The sequence below is a fragment of the Schistocerca americana genome, chromosome 3 (genome assembly GCF_021461395.2).
Source record: "Schistocerca americana isolate TAMUIC-IGC-003095 chromosome 3, iqSchAmer2.1, whole genome shotgun sequence".
NCBI lineage: Eukaryota > Metazoa > Arthropoda > Insecta > Orthoptera > Acrididae > Schistocerca > Schistocerca americana.
Window position 1 is genome coordinate 846,958,276 of NC_060121.1, and position 18,226 is coordinate 846,976,501.

Below are 18,226 nucleotides of genomic sequence, written 5' to 3' on the forward strand. Positions count from 1 at the left end.
AAACAAAGAAAGCTTCATCATAGGTTTAAGAGTAGTCGAATCATAGCTGATAAGGAAAAGCTGAACGAAGCGAAAAAGAGCGTAAAGAGAGCAATGAGAGAAGCATTCAACGAATTCGAACATAAAACATTGGCAAACAATCTAAACAAGAACCCTAAAAAGTTTTGGTCATATGTAAAATCGGTAAGCGGATCTAAATCCCCTATTCAGTCACTCGTTGACCACGATGGCACCGAAACAGAGGACGACCGAAGAAAGGCAGAAATACTGAATTCAGTGTTCCGAAACTGTTTCACTGCGGAAAATCGTAACACGGTCCCTGACTTCAGCCGTCGCACGGACGCCAAAATGGAAAATATTGAAATAAACGATATCGGAATTGAAAAACAACTGCTATCACTTAGTAGCGGAAAAGCATCCGGACCAGACGAGATACCCTTAAGATTCTACAGTGATTATGCTAAAGAACTTGCCCCCTTTCTATCAGCAATTTATCGTAGATCGCTGGAAGAACGTAAAGTACCTAGCGACTGGAAGAAAGCGCAGGTCGTTCCCATTTTCAAGAAAGGTCATAAATCAGATGCGAATAATTATAGGCCTATTTCGCTTACGTCAATCTGTTGTAGAATAATGGAACATGTTTTGTGTTCTCGTATTATGACGTTCTTAGATAATACAAATCTCCTTCATCATAACCAACATGGATTCCGCAAACAGAGATCATGTGAAACTCAGCTCGCCCTATTTGCCCAAGAAATTCACAGTGCCGTAGACACTGGCGAGCAGATTGATGCCGTATTCCTGGACTTCAGGAAGGCATTTGATACGGTTCCGCACTTACGTTTAGTGAAAAAAATACGAGCTTACGGAATATCGGACCAGGTTTGTGACTGGATTCAGGATTTCCTAGAAGAAAGAACACAACATGTCATTCTTAACGGTTCAAAATCTGCAGATGTAGAGGTAATTTCGGGAGTACCGCAGGGAAGCGTGATAGGACCTTTATTGTTTACAATATACATAAATGACTTAGTTGACAACATCGGTAGCTCCGTGAGGCTATTTGCAGATGACACGGTTGTCTACAAGAAAGTAGCAACATCAGAAGACTCGTACGTACTCCAGGAGGACCTGCAGAGGATTAATGCATGGTGCGACAGCTGGCAGCTTTCCCTAAACGTAGATAAATGTAATATAATGCGCATACATAGGGGCAGAAATCCATTCCAGTACGATTATGCCATAGGTGGTAAATCATTGGAAGCGGTAACGACCGTAAAATACTTAGGAGTTACTATCCGGAGCGATCTGAAGTGGAATGATCACATAAAACAAATAGTGGGAAAAGCAGGCGCCAGGTTGAGATTCATAGGAAGAATTCTAAGAAAATGTGACTCATCGACGAAAGAAGTAGCTTACAAAACGCTTGTTCGTCCGATTCTTGAGTATTGCTCATCAGTATGGGACCCTTACCAGGTTGGATTAATAGAAGAGATAGACATGATCCAGCGAAAAGCAGCGCGATTCGTCATAGGGACATTTAGTCAGCGCGAGAGCGTTACGGAGATGCTGAACAAGCTCCAGTGGCGGACACTTCAAGAAAGGCGTTACGCAATACGGAGAGGTTTATTATCGAAATTACGAGAGAGCACATTCCGGGAAGAGATGGGCAACATATTACTACCGCCCACATATATCTCGCGTAATGATCACAACGAAAAGATCCGAGAAATTAGAGCAAATACGGAGACTTACAAGCAGTCGTTCTTTCCACGCACAATTCGTGAATGGAACAGGGAAGGGGGGATCAGATAGTGGTACAATAAGTACCCTCCGCCACACACCGTAAGGTGGCTCGCGGAGTATAGATGTAGATGTAGATGTAGATATGGCCACAGATGTGTGTTCGTGGAAGGCAACTATTTTTGCGCGCTTATTAGGTGAAATGACCATTTTAACATAAAGTTTTCCTGTTGAGAACACGGAAATAACACATACTGCTGCACACATAAAAGCACTCAAGAGAACTAGAGAGTACCTACAATGGTTGTCCATAGTCAAGGCAACAGTAGTGCGCCAAGGGTCCAACAGTTGAGCGGATAAAACTGATTATTCCTAACCTACTTCAACTTCTTATAATATATGCGCTTGTCCCAATTAGTTTGCACTCAACTGTACCTTGCCTGTATTTACGCTGTTTTGGATTCGGATAGCTCCGAGGAATTTTTTTTTCCGCATGCTTCTGGCTACCTGTTCACTTCTTGAACTCCACCATCACCGACCACAGGAACCGCCTGATTGTTCCACCGGTCTCTGCAACACCACCAGTGCGAGTCGTCGTAAACTGTGTTCTACCTGTGCCGAGTAGTGTAAAAAATGGCTCTGAGCACTATGGGACTTAACAGCTATGGTCATCAGTCCCCTAGAACTTAGAACTACTTAAACCTAACTAACCTAAGGACATCACACAACACCCAGTCATCACGAGGCAGAGAAAATCCCTGACCCCGCCGGGAATCGAACCCGGGAACCCGGGCGCTGGAAACGAGAACGCTACCGCACGACCACGAGCTGCGGACCGAGTAGTGTAGAGGAGTGCTTATTTGAAGGTGTTACCGATTTATGGTTCGGAGATTTAGCGATGTACCGTGACCCATGAAGTTTTTCTTTCACTGCGTGCAACACAAGCGCGTTTCCAGTGAGCGACTGTGCAGTGCACTTGCACTTTTGTCGGTTTTGTGAACGACAATGCTGTTTAAGGGGGTATACACGTGCTTGTCAGGAAGAGACCTGTGTCTAATTGAGGTGACGTTAGCTAACTGGAAGCAGTATTCAATAAAAGTGACGGACCAGGCGAAGTTTAACTGAAACAAACAAGTTCCGTTTGTTTCCTTGGAAACCTGTGTGATTTGGAGAATGCTATGATTTACCGCCAAGAGCTGGGGATAAAATTTCTCTATTGAAGAACCAGTTTCAATCTGTGAACGATCATCAGGATCATAGAAGCATTTATAACATCATACTGGACGATATAAAATCAATGGCGCCAGATAATAAAATCAGTGAAATCGTCGCTGTTATCAAAAAATGGTTCAAATGCCTCTGAGCACTATGGGACTTAACATCTGAGGCCATCAGTCCCCTAGAACTAAGAACTACTTAAACCTAACTAACCTAAGGACATCACACACATCCATGCCCGAGGCAGGATTCGAACCTGCGACCGTAGCGGTCGCGCGGCTCCAGACTGAAGCGCCTAGAACCGCTCTCACTGTTATCACATTATAATATTACATCGCCAGACATAAAATGTACAAGACTTTTCTTTTGACCAGTTGACTTTGAACTGTATTCCTGATTTGATTTGGTTTGTAGAGACTATCGTCGGAAGTTGATCAGAGGCAACTGTTATCAGTGTATGTCATCCGTCCCAGTGGTCGGACGTCGCAGTCCTGAAATCACGCCAATAATTCGTCTCGCGCGCCGCAATTCGCGTAGCTTAATCATACCGTCGTCGACGAGCTATAAAAACCTCCAACATTCCTTTGTTCTTTGCGCTTTGATTTAATTATACTTTTTTGGTGTTTCGAATATCTGTTGTTTTAGAGGAAGCTTAACCATATCGTTATATTAAAGCAGCAGTGAATAAAAAGGTTAGCCCTGAATTTCTTTGTTACTGAAAACAAAAGTTTAAAAAAATTTCCCGAAATTAGATGTTTTTCGAGAGCAGTTCTGTGTCTTTTTAACATGTTTTTATTAGGTCTCTTTCTTGTCTGTCTCTCCATTCAGTACAAAGTTTGCAGCTTCCTGATAAGCTTAAGTCCTGATATTTTAAACACAGCTTGTACGTGGATGATAATGCAATATTAACACCCTAACTTCTCGGTCTGTTGGCTAGAGCTGGGGAGGATCTGAAGAAGGCTGATAACACTTGGTATCTTGGCTCTCCTGCCAGACCAGCATATTGTGCGGGTACTATCAGGACGCATTCCAGGCATATGTCCATGGATGTGTACATCACTAAAGCGGCAACAAAAAGCTAGTGTGTGTGTGTGTGTGTGTGTGTGTGTGTGTGTGTGTGTGTGTGTGTGTGTGTGTGTGTAAATAATTAATTAAGAACAAATGTCATACCATCAACATGTTAAAATACATTGTGGAATTTCATACACACAATACTAAAAAGCAGAAAACAATTATTTAAATAAAAATAAATGTTTAATATAAAACATTTTTATATCAGACTAAAAACTATAAAATAATTTCTCCTAATCCCATGCAGAGTCCTGATATCATACTGACAGTCCTGAAAATTTGTGCTTGAGAATTTTTAATAGCTATGACAGTACTTGTAAGATTTGTGATGAAAAACATGGAGAACATGCAACAGATAATAGTTAGGAGGTGAACTATTCATGCATCAACTATGTGTTGCATACATCCTGTGTTTTTTGTTCTAAATCTGACAAGCATTGTCACACCTATTAAAAATTCACAAGCAGATATTTTAAAAATGATATGTATGGGGTTAAGAATTTGTATGCAGCTACAAGAAATCATTTTATAGTGTTTAATCCAATTTAAAAGCACATTATATTAAATATGTAATTTTCTTCAAATAATTACTCATTTCAAGTTGTTCTGGCAAAGCATGACCAAATTCCCTACTTCCTCATTTTTGTAACTGATATAGGCCTCCTGTCTAGATACTGGATATTGTTTACATTGTACTGTAAATTCTGAAAACATTATTCCCATGTGAGCAATGACTCCCACTTATATGTTACTCTTCCTGTACCATAGACGTGTGAGGACTGTCAATTGTGTGTTTCAGACCAGTGTGGAAAATGCCGTGCAGGGACACGGAGGCTCAATCTGAACAAGTACTGCCGCAGGGACTATGGTAAGTACCAAAAAAAGTTCACTAAGCCTGTAGCTTGTCTTACAAGGAATATTCACTGCAGTAGGAATAACTTCCTCTTACTTGCCATTTTCTTTGCTTACAGTTAGCCACAGTGAAAATGTGCGAATTTAGCTACACACATCATACAATTAGTGGACAATGTGATGTATAAATTCAATTATGTACATCATCATACAATGGTCGATGATGCAATTTGAGCATCTAAATGTAGTAGTTAGTAAGTTATAGTTACATGACTGTCATGGGATGAACAAGAGCATTTGATGCACTTTCTGCCATCACTTCTTCAGCCCTACAGCTGTTAGAGGACATTGTTGCCCACTGTCCCTCCTTGCTTCCACAGATTTCAATTTTGCTTTATCATCCATTAGATCTTCCATCCACCTTAACCTTGGTTGTTCGTTAGGTCAGCTAGAATATAACGTTTTCCTCATTATCTTCTGCCATCCACCTCAGTAGCCAAACGGTCAACGTGACAAACCCTCACACGAGGGATCCAGGTTTGAGTCACGGTACTGCCAGGGCCTTTTCCTTGGTGGGATGACTGGACTGGGGTGCACACAGCCTCATGAAGCTAGTGGCAAGAGCTACATGATTGAGATGTAGTGGCTCAAAGGTCAAAATGTCAATCAGTGTGTTGTGCTGACCGCATTCCCCTTCATATCACATCCAATGATGAATGACAAGGATGACACAGTGGCCGGTCAACTATCATGTGGTCTTCTGGGCCTAAGTGGGGATTTCCTTCCTTCAATTATCTTCTGTCAACTGTCATTCTCTGCAATTGTCGTAAGCATTGTCTGGTGAATAGAATGAACAGTCTAATGAACACACTTTATAGACTGAGAGTAAACTGAAAAAAAAAAGAAAAATAAAGTAATGAGGAGTAGCAGAAATGAAGCAAGGAGGAAGTAAAAAGCAGGCTAGCATAGGCGAACAGAAGCCTGCTGCTATCAAACATAGGCCTTAATTTGAGGAGGAAACTTCTGAGAATGTGCGGTTGGAGCGCACCATTGTGTGGACAGTGGAAAAACATAATAGATGTGGTGCTACAGAAGAATGTTTAAAATTAGGTGACCTGATAGGATAAGGAATGAAGTGGTTATCAATAGAATCGATGGAGAAAGGAACATATAGAAAACACTGACAAGAAGAAGGCGCTGGATGGCAAGACAAGTTTCAAGACACTGGGGATTAGTCTCCCTGGTACTAGAGCACACTCTAGAGGGTAAAAACTGCAGGGGGAAGGTAGGACTGAAATACATCCAACAAATAATTGAGGGTGCAGGGTGCAAGTGCTATGCTGAGATACACTAAGATAGATGTAGAGGAATAATGGACAAAGTTTAAGCAGATTGTAAATTGCAGTCTGGAGAGTTACGTGCTTAGTAAGTTGATAAAAGAATGAAGAGAACCATGGTTCAATGATGAAATTTGGAAGGTGCTGCAGAAACAGAGACTGTTGCACTCTCGTTCAAAAGAGAATGCACAAATGACAACAAGCTGGGGTTAGTAGAGATTTGTGTGTCTGTTGTATGTGCAAAGCATACAACACCTACCACTGTTGCACCTTAGCAAAATATCTGGCAGAGAACTGAGAAAACTCTGGTCCTATGTAAGATTGCTAAGCGGGTCTAAGGCTTCCATTCAGTTTCTTGTTGATCAGCTTTGGAGTGGCAGTTGAAGATAGCAAAACAGTAGCCAAAGTTTTAAATTTCACATTCAAGAAATTGTTTACAGAGGAGACTTGTACAAACATACAATCACTGGACCATCAGGCAGAATCATGTATGGACAACGTAGTAATAAGTATCCCTGGTGTAGAGAAACAATGAAAGTTTTGAAAGCAAATAATTCACCAGGTCTGGGTGGAATCCCAATTTGATTTTACAAAGGGTATCCTATGGCATTAGCCCTTTACCTAGCCTGCATTTATCATGAACCTCTCATCCAGCAAAAAGTCCCAAGTGACTGGCAAAAAGTGCAGTTGACTCCGGTGTATAAGAATGGTAAAAGAACAGTCCTGCAAAATTACAAACCAATATCCCTAACTTCGGTTTGTTGCAGAATCTTTGAAGACATGTCCACGAATCAACTTGGTTTTAGAAAGCACTGTTTTTGCAAAACTCAGCTTGCCCTTTTCTCACATGATATACTGTGAACTATGGATGAAGAGCGACAGGCGGATGTTATATTTCTAGATTTGGAGAAGATGTTTGACGCTGTGCCCCATAGCATGCTGTTAATTAAGGTACTACTGTATTAGTTCACAGACATGTGAGTGGCTTGAAGACTTCTTAAGAAACGGAACCCCGTAAGTTGTCCTCAAGGGCAAGCATTCATCAGACACGAGTATCGTCAGGAGTGCCCCAGGATAGTGTGATAGGACCCTTGTTGTTCTCTATATACATAAATAATTTGGTAGACAGGGTGGGCAGCAATCCACAGTTGTTTGCTGATGACACTGTGGTATACAGTAAGGTGTCGAAATTGAGTGACTGTAGGAAGATAAAATGATTTAGACAAATTTTCTAGTTGGTGTGATGAATGGTAGCTAGCTCTAAATGTGGAAAAATGTAAGTTAATGCAGATGAGTTGGAAGAACAAATCTGTAATGTTAGGATACAGTATTACTAGTTTCATGGTTGACAGAGACAAGCCGTTTGAATATCTGGTCATGATGTTGCAAAGCGATACAAAATGGAACAAACATGTGTGAACTGTGGTAGGGAAGGCGAATTGTATGCTTCAGTTTATTGGGATAATTTTAGGAAAGAGTGGTTCACCTGTAAAGGAGAGCAGATACAGGTCACTGATGCAACATATTCTTGAGTACTGCTTAATTGTGCGGGATCTGTACTGGTTCGATTAAAGGAAGACACTGAAGCAATGCAGAGGCAGGTTGCTAGATTTGTTACCATTAGGTTCAAATAACATGTAAGTATTAGAGATGCTTTGGGAACTCAACTGGGAATCCCTGGAGGGAAGGTGACATTCTTTTTAAGAAACGCTATTGAGAAAATTTAGAGAACCAGTAATTGAAGCTAACTGCCAAACGATTCTACTGTCACCAACATGTATTGTGCATAAGGGCCACAAAATATAAGATACAAGAAATTAGGGCTCATACGTAGGCTTGTAGACAGTCATTGTCCCTTGCTGTATTTGTGAGGACAATGGAGGGCACACTGAGGTACAGAGTATATCGCAAGCCTACACATACAGACAGGTATCTGCACTCCAATCCTACCACCACCCAGCGCACAAGAACTCTGTCATCCATTCTTTGGCAATCCATGCCCAGCGCCTAAGTGATGCTCAAAAGAAAACACCTGAGCTTAAAAGGCTACGCATGATGTTTCTAGCCAATGGTTACAGCCATAAGTCGATCCACATAGCCTTGTCAACGAACACAAGAAAGCGAGATAAGCAAGAAATAGATAAACTGCAGCCAACAGTGCACTTACCTTACATGAAAAATGTTACCTTCACCAGGTTGGGGTGCAGCCTGTCTTCTACAGTAGTCGCAGGATCCAGGACGTGCTAGGCTCCACTAAGGACAAGGTGGATGCTTTACACACAGCAGGCATGTACAAGGCACAATGCGAATGCGGAGAGGCATACATCGGCGAGACTGGCAGGCCAATAGCAATCCGCATTCGGGAACATGAGTGTTATATTCGTCTAGGGCAACACAACAAATTTGCTGTGGCAGAACATCAGCAAGACTGCAGAAAAGAAATAAAATTCAGCGAAGCCTGTGTGTAGGTCAAGCAGGCGGTTATGACAAAGTGCAAAATCAGAGAGGCCATCGAAATACTTAAACATCCTAATCACATGAATAGACAGGATGGACTCAGGCTTGCCCCATCTTGGCTGCCAGCAATCAGAGCTCAGCAGACCGCACTGTCAACACGAGGCACGAGCACTACCGGTGAGTAACTGCTGCCGTGCAGCCGACATCCAGCATTTGGTAAACAGCAACCGACTTCTCATTCGACGGTGACCACCAATTGTGGCACATACCACAAGAGCCAATAGACAACGGAGGTTACATTCTCCCTCCTCTGCGATAACCAATTAAAATAAAGTTCCCTCTCCTTCTTCTTTAAGTGACCAATGAAACAAAGTATCTTTTGAAATTATGACCTAATGGCATGCGCAGTGAACAATAAAAACGAAATATAGGGAACACTGCATAGCTATAATGCACCAGTAGACCCAGAAGAAGGCCGCTGCAACTCTGGCCGAAACGTTGGTTTTTCTCCAGCAGCAGTAGTTTTATACATTATGGTGCAGTACCATACCCAGAAAACTTCTATGTTTCACTGTTCCTCCAAACCCTTGTCATGTCTGACAGAATTACAATGCCATTACTCTCTTCTCTTTGAGCTTTAATCTATTTTCCAGATTCGTCTTTAGTTCCCTTTACTTCTTGCTCTTAAAAGGAGTACTCTAGAGCATTGGTCCCTTACCTAGCCTACATTTGTCGTGAATCTCTAATCCAGCAAAAAGTCTCCAGTGACTGGTAAAAAGTGCAAGTGACGATGGTGAGTAAGAATGGTAAACGAATGGTCCCACAAAATTAAAAACCAATATCGCTAACTTTGCTTTGTTGCAGAATCTTTAAACACATTCTCAGTTCAAATACAGTAACTTCCTTGAGACTGGGGATAAGCTACAACCCTGTTTCACTCCCTGCTCAACTAATTCCTCCCCTCTACATCCTAAGACTCTTATTACGGCAGTATAGTTGCAGTACATGTTATAGACAACCACCCACACTCTGCATTTTATGCCTGCTAGTATCATAATTTCAAAGAGAGTGCCAGTAATCCAATCAATATCATCAAAAGTTTTTATTGAACTTTAATAGACTACTGAAAATTATTGTTGAATTATGAGCTCAGAGCTTTGCGATAAAATAAATAACTGAGGATGCTGGACTGTAAATGTTAAAACTATAGTGGACTACTCAGTGAGGAATGGAGAGATGGATATTGGGAGCTACAATGAGAGACAGAAAATGAAACAAAAAAGGGACCAAAGAATATACTGAAGTGGAAGAGATATTTACGACTGCAGTGAAAATGAAATCACAGTGCGAAGACCGAGACAATGTCTTTACAGAAGGTATCTAGATGGCATGCAAGAACAACATGGTTGCATAAAGCTAAAGAACATAATGTACAGAAAATGTACAGGAGAGTTTTATTTGGCAGTTGAAGTCAAAAGGATTATTATTATTATTATTATTATTCTTTCTTTTCTCAGACATTATTATTATTATTATTATTATTATTATTATTATTTGATCATAAAGAATCATTCATATCTAATCTAGATTGCAAATCACAGTGTAAATAAAATAGCATAAAAAACAGCAGCTCAACAGTACACATTTTAGATTTTTTAGCTGAAGAAAAATGCACAGCATGGTAGGTAGATCGAACAGTCAGAATACTGTCTGTTCTCACATATGTTATTATATCTTGGTCTTCTTCTTCATATAATTCTTCTTTAAAAGTTGCATTCTTCTTAGTTTGGGAAAAATGGGAAATGTACTACTGTAATGCAGTGAGCCAGTACATTCATATCAACTGCTTTAGGACATTGTTGATCCAGAGCATTTTCAAACAGGAACCCACATGTCTGATGTTGGCATGGTTGAATGTTTTAAAATTCCTTTGCCTAGGAGTCAAAACCTCAAAGAATGCAGTCAGAAAACCCAGTTTGTTGAGATGAACTTTGGAATGCTGGCAGTTGTTCAGTTCATACATATGACAAAGCTAGGCCTGCTAGGGATGATGAGTGTCGACAGTATAGTGAGCTCACGTGTTTGTTAACAAATAAAGTTATCATTTTTAAGAGTGATTGGCCAATCCTATTTCACATCAGAAGTTAACTGGAAGTCGTCTCAGGGAATCATCTTTACCTTAAAAAATGTTATGATTTACTTGTTTTCAACAACACAGAGGTGTTAGTAATGCTCACCCATCCACCTGGAAGTAAATCATGTGCATCACAATCCATATATATTCCCTGATGTTCATATCTTTCTGAATGTACGATGAGCAGTGCACTAACAAAATGCTCATAGGGACATAGTGAGGGTCTGATTCTAAATCTAGCTGTAACATCAGTCTGGTGAATCATTTTGCTCTCAAAGAGCCCAAATATTAATCAATATTATGCAAATGTAAGGTATCAGACTTGCATTCATGAAGTATCAGCTTCAGCTAGTTGTTGCTGTGTGTTTTTTCTGTTTTTTTTTTTTTTTTAATTTTTAAAAAATCTGCTTAAGACACATCCTGAGGAAGATATTTCAACAAAGGAACTATTTGTTTTTCTTTCCTCACTGGGGGTAGCATTCTGATTGTAATCACTGATTCATCATGGGACATGTAAATTGAGGCATTTATCAAACACAAAAAATTCACTACTCAAATAACAAATAACAAACATGCATGTGATCTCTCTCTCTCTCTCTCTCTCTCTCTCTCTCTCTCCTCTCTCTTCTCTCTCTCGTGGCATTCCTACAGGTTTCACCACATCCCACATATTTGTCACCACCGATTTCTACAGGCTTCCTCAGATTCTTCTATTTCTCATTTCCCCATGCTTTCCTATACCCCCACCTAACCAGGCAACTTTTGGTCTTCCTCTTCTCCTTTTTGCCTGAGGATGGTATATCAAGATCTTCTTAGGTCATCTGTCGTTTCCATTGTTTGCATTGTATGTCCATACAAGGCGAGCTGCTGTTCTTCTATTCTGTCTGATATGCTTTCTTGAGTCTGGTTTATTTTTCTTATTGTTATACTTCTTAGATGTTCTTGACAAGATATCCTACATGATGTTTTCAGGTAGTCCAGTTCTACAGCTCTCCATTTGTTTTACATGAACTATGAAATGAAAATTCATGGTTTTAACATAAAAAATGTTCTTCAGCCACTCCCATTTTATGAAACACTGCTTAAAGTCTTTGTTGAATCTGGTTACATAAAAAGGTAATTTTTGAGCTTCACTAAAGCAATGTGATTAAAGATAATTGCTGAATAATCAATGAAATTTAATTTTTGCTAGTATCTCCTCTGAAAGTAATCATGTTTCCTATGCAGTATATGATAAAAGCTAATAAAGTGTTCTTATATTGAACAACAGACATTATTTTCCTCTCTCTGGAACTACGGGTCGTTCAATAAGTTACGTCCCACATTTTTTTTAAAAAAAAAAAAGCCATTAAAATACACAGACAAATTTCCTCGTTGGTGCTTCACATTTGATGTTTGTTCTGTGTGCCGCCGGCCGAAGTGGCCGTGCGGTTAAAGGCGCTGCAGTCTGGAACCGCAAGACCGCTACGGTCGCATGTTCGAATCCTGCCTCGGGCATGGATGTTTGTGATGTCCTTAGGTTAGTTAGGTTTACCTAGTTCTAAGTTCTAGGGGACTAATGACCTCAGCAGTTGAGTCCCGTAGTGCTCAGAGCCATTTTTTTTCTGTGTGCCGGTGAAGTTTCGAACCATTCTGGCAGATGGCACAGCTGTAGTAAGTGTCAAAATGGCGTCTACATATGACTCATGTTACAAGCAGTGTGCTGTTACTGAATTATTGTGTGCAGTGTGTGGTGATATGGTGATGCTGCAATTCCTAGGAGTATGGTTAGGTCATGGGTTATGAAAGTTACAGTCTCAGGAAATGCAGAAAAAAGAGCACCATGATCAGCCATACTCAGGACGCCCTGTCACAGACACTGCTGTCGACCTGCTGAATTGTGCGGATGCCATTCTTCTTGCTTAAAGATTCTGTACAGGGAACACACTTTGAAGATGATGAGAGTGTTAGTTATCCAGTGGAAACATGGCTACGCCTGCAGGATAAGAACTTTTACCAGCAGGGAATACATGCTTTTCCACAGCATTGGCATACGGCCATAGAATTTGATGGAAACTACTTGGAAAACTAGGACATGGACAAGACATGATGATGTATATTGTCACCAAATTCTGACTCATAACAATAAATAAGTTCTGAGAAAAAAAATGTGGGGCATTGCTTATTGAACAGCCCTCGTATAGTGGTTGCCTCTCTTGGGAAGGAGATATGTAGAATCATAAAGTTTACAAAGATAACAGCTGAGGATGTAACCGTATTGCACAATAGGTGCCAAAAATAATACACTGAAGCACAGAAAGAAACTGGTATAGTCATGCGTATTCAAATATAGGGATACGAAACAGGCAGAATACAGCAATGCGATCAGCAATGCCTATATAGGACAACAAGTGACTGGTGCAGTTGTTAGATTGGTTACTGCTGCTACAATGGCAGGTTAACAAGATTTAAGTGAATTTGAACATGGTGTTAAAATCGGCGCATGAGCGATGGGATACAGCACCTCCAAGGTAGCGATGAAGTGTGGATTTTCCCCATATGACCATTTCATCATATGACCATTTCATCAGTATACCATGAATATCAGGAATCTGGTAAAACATCAAATCTCTGACATCCCTGCGGCTGGAAAAAAATTCTGCAAGAATGGCACCGACGATGACTGAAGAGAATCATTCAACATGTCAGAAGTGCAATCCTTCCACAAACTGCTGCAGATTTCAATGCTGGGCCATCTAGAAGTGTCAGCGTGTGAACTATTCAATGAAACATCATCAATATGGCCTTTTGGAGCTGAAGGCCTACTCGGGTACCCTTGATGACTGCAGAACACAAAGCTTTATACCTTGCCTGGGCCCATCAACACCAACATTGGACTGTTGATGACTGGAAACGTTTCCTGCTCAGACGAGTCTTGTTTCAAATTATATTGAGCAAATGGACATGTATGTGTATGAAGACCTCATGAATCAGGCAGGCATTTCCTTTGGCTCTTCAGTGTAAATAACTAGGCACTTGAATGATTGGATGAAAATCTGTCCATTGTCATGAAGTGCTTGAAACCACTATCTTAGTAGTTTGCTACAGAGGTGTAGATATAACAGATTTTTCCAAAATAGTTTAGTCTGGTAAATATTAACAGTTAATCATATAGTTGCTATTGCTGTTAAGATGGCCAAGATAAACTGTCTCTGTGAATGAAATGCCATCAAGGTATAGCATATTGTTCACCTATTGACCTAGAAAATGCATAGTTACTGTAATATAAAATATTTTATTCATTTCATTTGGACTAATTCAATGGTAGTAATTGCTTTCTTTGGTTCCAGCTATTCTAGGGAAAGTGCTGGAGCGTGAGACAGTGGAAGATTGGGTGAAGTTCTCTCTGAGCATCCAGTCTGTGTACAAACGTGCAAGGGAGTCACGTCTGCGTAGAGGCAATACCTATCTCTGGGTTCACATGAAAGACCTGGCATGCAAATGTCCCAAAGTCAAAACCAACAAGTAGGTTTCTTTAAACTTAATTTTGTCATGTATATGTGCTTGCATTGAGAGCATCGCGAGCAGAGTAATATAAATTAAGGTAATTTAAGACCATTGAATCATTGGATTTTAATAAGTAATGTATATTTAAGTAGCAGTGTTGCTTTGTCCCTCAAATAGGTATGAAGCACAATTACCAAACAAGTTTAACATGCAAAGTATGACTTCTATTGTATTGTATTGTATGGAACTGGGGACCTAGAAACAACAGAGAGGCTTTGTCCCCGCTGTAGCCCTCAGTGGTCCACAACAGGCTACAGCAATCCACTCACCCCACCATCACCCCACACTGAACCCAGGGTTATTGTGTGGTTCAGCCCCGGGAGCCAAACTGCATAATAATCCTGGGTTCAGTGTGGGGCGACGGAAGGGTGAAGTGGGTTGCGGTAGTCGTCGTGGGGTTGTGGACCACTGTGGCTGCACTGGGGTCAGAGCCTCTCCATCGTTTCTACGTCCCTGGTTAACATACAATACAATCTTGTGTACAACTGTTTATAGAAGGTGATTAGTATGTGTGGGCATAGGGGTAGGGTCATATTTATACTGCTATTAATAATAATAATAATAATAATAGGAGCAGCAGCAGCAGTAGTAATTATGTCAGTGGCTTGTGCCAGTGGTGGCATTGGTGATGATATCCCGTGTCGTGTCGTACTCAAACAACACCAAGGGAAGTGCAGATCTAAACATCTTTCCTCTGTCACTGGTGGATCACCATCAGCAGAATCACACTCCGTAACTCCATCACACACAGTGAATAGTTTTACACACCATTACCTGTTTTCTGAAAAAAAGGGGCATTTGTCTTTAACCTTTTTGACTTTTTTATCATTTTCTGTGAGCTAATGTGGAGGAAGACTTTCTTAATTGGTATTTTCATTACTGCTATCATGATGTTGTACTGTCTGTCTTACACAGTCAATCTTTCTAGTCTCAGGAGATTAATATGTATGAAACTAAGTCAGAAACTTGATAACCCATTACAAATATTGGATAAATTTAGGATTTTGTTCCTTTACAGGTCCTACTTGATTCTTGGTAAAGAACGTGAAGGTGACCAACCTGGTCTGACCATAGGACGGCGCTCTATTGTCATAGAATGGAAAGATGAATGGCACAGGCGAATGAGACGCTTCCAGCATCGAGCACGCAAATGTGACTGAAACCTGTAGAGGCAACTCCACATCTTGTGACAAAGGATCATTCACTTACAGATTCTGCAATAATAACATGTGAGAGAAATAACACTACAGCATATTCTTAGCAGCTGCTGTGTGTTTTTCTGCTCACTCATGGCCATATTGCTTTTTACATTACAAGATTTTAAGAAAGGTATCGTGAGTAAGGTGCTACCTATTTTTGGTTACCAACTGCTGAATCCCAGAATTCTCATAATTACGTTTTTATGTAACAGAGGTACAAGAAGTCAGTATTAGACTGTCATATATATATAAACTGTAACATATCAAACTGAATGGTAAGTCAGCATCAGAAGCAAAACTAATAACATATTCTCAAAAATCAGGCTATTCATAGTAAAACAGGTTTCCTCTGGTAACACCAGTGAAAATATATGTTAAGCTAGTAGTTCAAGATGTATCATTCACCGGATTCTTAAGTCCAAATCTAATAAGCTAATGACATATCTCAGATCTGCGAGTGAAATCCTGCAAGTGCAACAAGTGTTAGTGGAAGAAGAAAGTTACCAGAATCTTGTGAGAATTGTAGACTGCAGGAATAAAGCAGAAAAGAAAGTGGGGAGTGTGGCAAGTTCATGATTGTACAGAAAAGTATTAGCCAAACCACGATAATGGTGGCATTATTTAATTGAATGTCTTTTGCATTAGTAACTGTATATTAAGAACAAATTTACAATATTAGAACTTTTCATATTAGATAATTTTTATTAATTTATTATTAAATGAATTTCCTTTGTTAAAGCCCATAATATAATGAGCAAGGTCTGTATAAGATGCAATTAGTGTTTAGACAAAGTGAGAAGTGATTTACTGCTTGTAGCTGCAAATCTGCAGATGTTTCAGAAATTCATGTTTAATTCTTTTTGAAATAAACAAAGAACAGTGAGAATAGTTGCTTTATTGTGGGAAGAGAAAACCTGTTACGGTTCACTCTGAAATACATACAGGGAAGTCATAAACGGCAAAGTAAGGAAAAAAAAAACTGCTTTCTACATGAGTGACTTGTTGAGTCTTAAACAGAATGCCATCCAAAAACCATAAAAGAAACAAACAAGCTGATAGTTATGAGTACTACATTAATTTCTAGAATTCTATTTGATCATCTGCATTATTTTTGTGATTATCTCCTTGACTGTTGTTGCAATGGATTTGGTATGTGCTCAGGACTGTGTGTAAAGGGCAGTTGCCCTTGTCCTACGAACTGCTAAATCAGTACTATAATCAACTGTATCAGAATTTGTTTGTATAGTCTCAGTGTCCAATTTAACAAAATTTTAAAAATAATCATTACTTAATGTATCAGAGTTTGTGGACAAATTCCAGTCTTTAGACAAGGTTTTCATTTTCTAGTATACTGTTTAAGTTTTATGACTTTATTAGAAAGTCCACTTGATCTTTGTGGTTTAAGAAAGAACTTGTAATTAAGGCAAACACATTTGAGAGAGCTTTTAGCTACATTGTAATTTGATCACCCTTTCTTTTGCAATTAAATTAGAAAATTTACTTTTGGGAAAATATAGGTTCATTCAACTTGTTTATTGCAATTTCTTTTGCCTTTAAGCAATCTGACTGAACAGCCACATTAGATTTACATTTGTCTAGCTTGTGTTCAATGTTCATATATCTGACAAGAACTATGGAGCAAAAGCTACTTGAAATGAACTTCACTAACTGAAACCCAGTTGTCAGTTTTGCACAGGTTTGATAAAGTGAAGTCTGCCAATGCACTTAGTTCACAGACCAATGATTTTTGACTATTATTTAAATAAAAATATTTATATCATATTTGTAATTTTACACAAACTTTTTTATGTGCTAGCACAACTTGTACAGTATTAATGTAAAGCTATCATGTGCCATAACACAGTGTTGTAGGTATGTGTCAGCAAGTTCCTAAAATTGTGTTGCTATAACTAAGTACTTTTGTGCACTTCATCTTAAAATCTGAATTGCAGAATTTTTTGTGTTCTGGTATCAAGAAAGTTTCACATGAATGCGGGTCAAAAATCGGCAGAACATGTATATCAAACTGTTTCAAACATTTAAATTCCATTAATCTGGTTCACAGACCAGGGGCATCACACAGTATTGTCTGTCACCATATCTCTCACTCGCATTCACAGTCTGATTGGTCAATAACTGCACAATTAAATAAATTTAAAATGAATCCTGAGTAGAACACAAGCAATGGAATGAGTGAATACAAGTGAGTGTGTGTGTGTGTGTGTGTGTGTGTGTGTGTGTGTGTGTGTGTGTGTGTGTGTGTGTGCGCACGCGCACACACACTTCTTTGAGACAGTGAGTGACTGGTTCCCTTAACTCATTCCATTGTTTAAAATATTATCTCAAGTACTTAAATGCATCATTGTTGGAACACAATGAATTAATAAATTAATAACTGAAAGCCAGCATTCACTATAACATTGCACTGTTTCTTATGGAAAGGCATAAATGAACAAAAGTGCTGCATTTGTTCATTTTGCATCTCTTAGAATGTCGCATGAAGATGCAGGTCTTACAAAATTATGGGACATGTTGACATTGCACACACATGGTTTTGTGGACAAGATACTTAATATGAGCTACTTTAAAAAATGTTTGTCACATTGTCCAATAGTTCTTATGTTCATTTGCAATGTTACTGACAAAGAGAGGTACCCAGTGATGCGATT

General features: G+C 39.6%; 1 protein-coding gene across 1 annotated transcript in view; it reads left to right on the plus strand.

The window, feature by feature from the left end:
- The window catches only part of LOC124607175 (netrin-3-like), a 447,419-nt gene extending 429,876 nt beyond the window's left edge, over positions 1–17,543 (plus strand). Inside the window, exons 4-6 of the mRNA XM_047139387.1 lie at positions 4,832–4,900; positions 14,142–14,316; positions 15,377–17,543. Coding sequence (XP_046995343.1) covers positions 4,832–4,900; positions 14,142–14,316; positions 15,377–15,518 — 386 coding nt within the window. The 3' untranslated portion in view covers positions 15,519–17,543. The remainder of the gene's footprint in view (positions 1–4,831; positions 4,901–14,141; positions 14,317–15,376) is intronic.
- The last annotated feature ends 683 nt before the right edge of the window (positions 17,544–18,226 follow it).